General features: G+C 45.8%; 1 protein-coding gene across 1 annotated transcript in view; it reads right to left on the reverse strand.

The window, feature by feature from the left end:
* PIGH (phosphatidylinositol glycan anchor biosynthesis class H) overlaps nt 1-999 on the reverse strand; it is a 6,216-nt gene extending 5,217 nt beyond the window's left edge. Inside the window, exon 1 of the mRNA XM_017741628.1 lies at nt 859-999. Within this exon, the coding sequence (XP_017597117.1) occupies nt 859-984 (126 nt within the window). The 5' untranslated portion in view covers nt 985-999. The remainder of the gene's footprint in view (nt 1-858) is intronic.
* Nucleotides 1,000-2,156: the final 1,157 nt, after the last annotated feature.

The following is a 2,156-nucleotide window of genomic DNA, read 5'->3' on the forward strand; positions in this document are numbered from 1 at the left end:
TGCCCGCTGCCTCCTGGCCGCCTGCTGGGCCATGCCGGCGCTCGCTCTGTCCCCAGGGCGCTGCTGCTGCTCGGTTGTCTCGCTTGGTTGTACCTCGCCAGGCGTCTTTCCTTAATCCCGATGACATCAGCGGTTTCTGCCGTTAGCACATGTTGATAATTCATTGCTTGCTTCCTCTGTTTATGGAGTATCAGTTTTAAAAGGCACAGGGTTTAGTGGTGCTGTATGTGTCTCTTGCCGTGATGAAGAGACAGGTTTTCATAGAATCATAGAATGTTAAGGGGTTGGAATGAACCTTAAAGATCATCTGGTTTAAACCACCTACTGTGGACAAGCACACCTCACACTAGACCAGGTTGCTCAAGGCCTTATCCAACCTTGCTTTGAACACTGTGTTGGGGCATCCACAACCTCTCTGGGCAACCTGGTCCAGTATCTCACCACCCTCAAAGTAAAAATTTTCTGATATCTAACCTAAATTTCCCCTCTTTCCATTATTCCTTGTCCTATCACTACAATTCCTGACGAAAAGTCCCTTCTCTAGCTTCCCAGAAGGCCCCCTTAAGCTATTGGCAGGCTGCTAAGTGTTCTCCATGCAACCTGCTCTTCTCCAGAAGGTTCTCTTTTCCCTCTTTGTCTTTACCATTTGCAACTACATAAATGTGTTTTCTTGTCTTTGCCATGCTTAGCTACAAGCTCTTTTGATTTTTTTTTCTCAAGGTTTAAAGCAGGGTTTTCTGGTCCCTCAACATGTAAGTACATGATAAATTGGAGACTTGGCTTTGCATACAGAGACTTAATAAGTCTTTGCATTGTGTTCTCTTCAATGCATTCCAGTCACTAATTTGTGTGACTTACCTGGCAGTAATATAAAGCTACAGCTCTGTGACTTCCAAACTGCCGTCCTGATTCCTTCGGCTTTTCTATTATTTCCCTTATCCCCGCAGTTTTCAAGGGAGTGTTAGCTTTAACTGCAGGTGCCATCTTTCTGCGAGCAATTTACTCCATTCACGGCATCTTCAGAGCTCTTGGGTGGATACTATATATACATAAACTTGTTAACTTGTTAACACAGGGGCAGCAAAGGAGTCTTGAAGGATGTGAAAAACCAAGGGGCATTGGAGAATCACTGCCGAGGTCTTTGCTTTGCCTGGAGGAGTGGTGATGGCTGCCATCCATGGGAAGTCTCATTCAGCATGTCCAGGATCTCACTATGACACAAGAGACCAGGTGGAGGGTTGGGCTGGAGAACTGAAGAGGAAAGGTGAGCTGGCCTGGAGGGGAAAAAAGTAATAGCCAACAATGAACTGCAGAAATGGAGAAGAAAACATTGAAGTTCAAAAGAGTGTGAAAGAAGTTCATAGATGGAATGAAAGTGGAAAAAACCCAGTAAATTGAAAACAGTGTGACAGGTTTTTTAAAGAGGGAAGAAAGATTTGAAATGGCACGTGAGAAGGACTGAAGTAAAAAAACAGGAGTTATGACAGCTGATATGACAGCTTCAGAGGTGGGGACAGGGAGATGGGGGAAAAAAAATCAGAGTAGCGGGTAGAAGAGGTAAAAGCAGTGTGAACAGTGATGTCAGTAACAGGAGGGAAAAGAAACATGAGCTCCTGGAGGAGTGGTAACAATAATTCACATTAACAAGACATGGGGAGTTACTGAGAGACAGAGACAGGAGGAGAACTTGGAAATCTTAAGAGGAAAAAGCAAAACTATGCTTGGATTTCTTTGTGTGTGTCACTAGCAAGTCTCTGTTTAACCATGGTTGCACCCTGTCATCTCATGGACTGTCAGCCTTTCTTTCAAGCTTGTACGTAAAAGACTGCACATTTGACAGTGGGAGTCCTGCTGTCTTTTCACAGCTGGTAAAGGTGGGGACTTTTCACTCATTTTTAAATAATTTGTTAATCGTCCTTCAAATGCGCCTCGAATAGGAACAGCCGGAGACATGAGAATCGTCTCAGGCCACGAAGCTCCGAGATCAATATTCGAGGCAGGTGCTGGAGCGGTGGCTCTTCAATGCTTTATCAAGGTCATCAGATGAGGAGCGTCACGCGTTTTTCTTCAGTAGAGCCACGGAGCCGCGTTCCTGCACGGAGGCTCCCGGGAGCTCAGTATGGCCAGCCAGGGAGCCCGGCTGAGAGGCGCTGCTT

The sequence above is a fragment of the Corvus brachyrhynchos genome, unplaced genomic scaffold (genome assembly GCF_000691975.1).
Source record: "Corvus brachyrhynchos isolate BGI_N302 unplaced genomic scaffold, ASM69197v1 scaffold115, whole genome shotgun sequence".
NCBI classification, from domain to species: Eukaryota; Metazoa; Chordata; class Aves; order Passeriformes; family Corvidae; genus Corvus; species Corvus brachyrhynchos.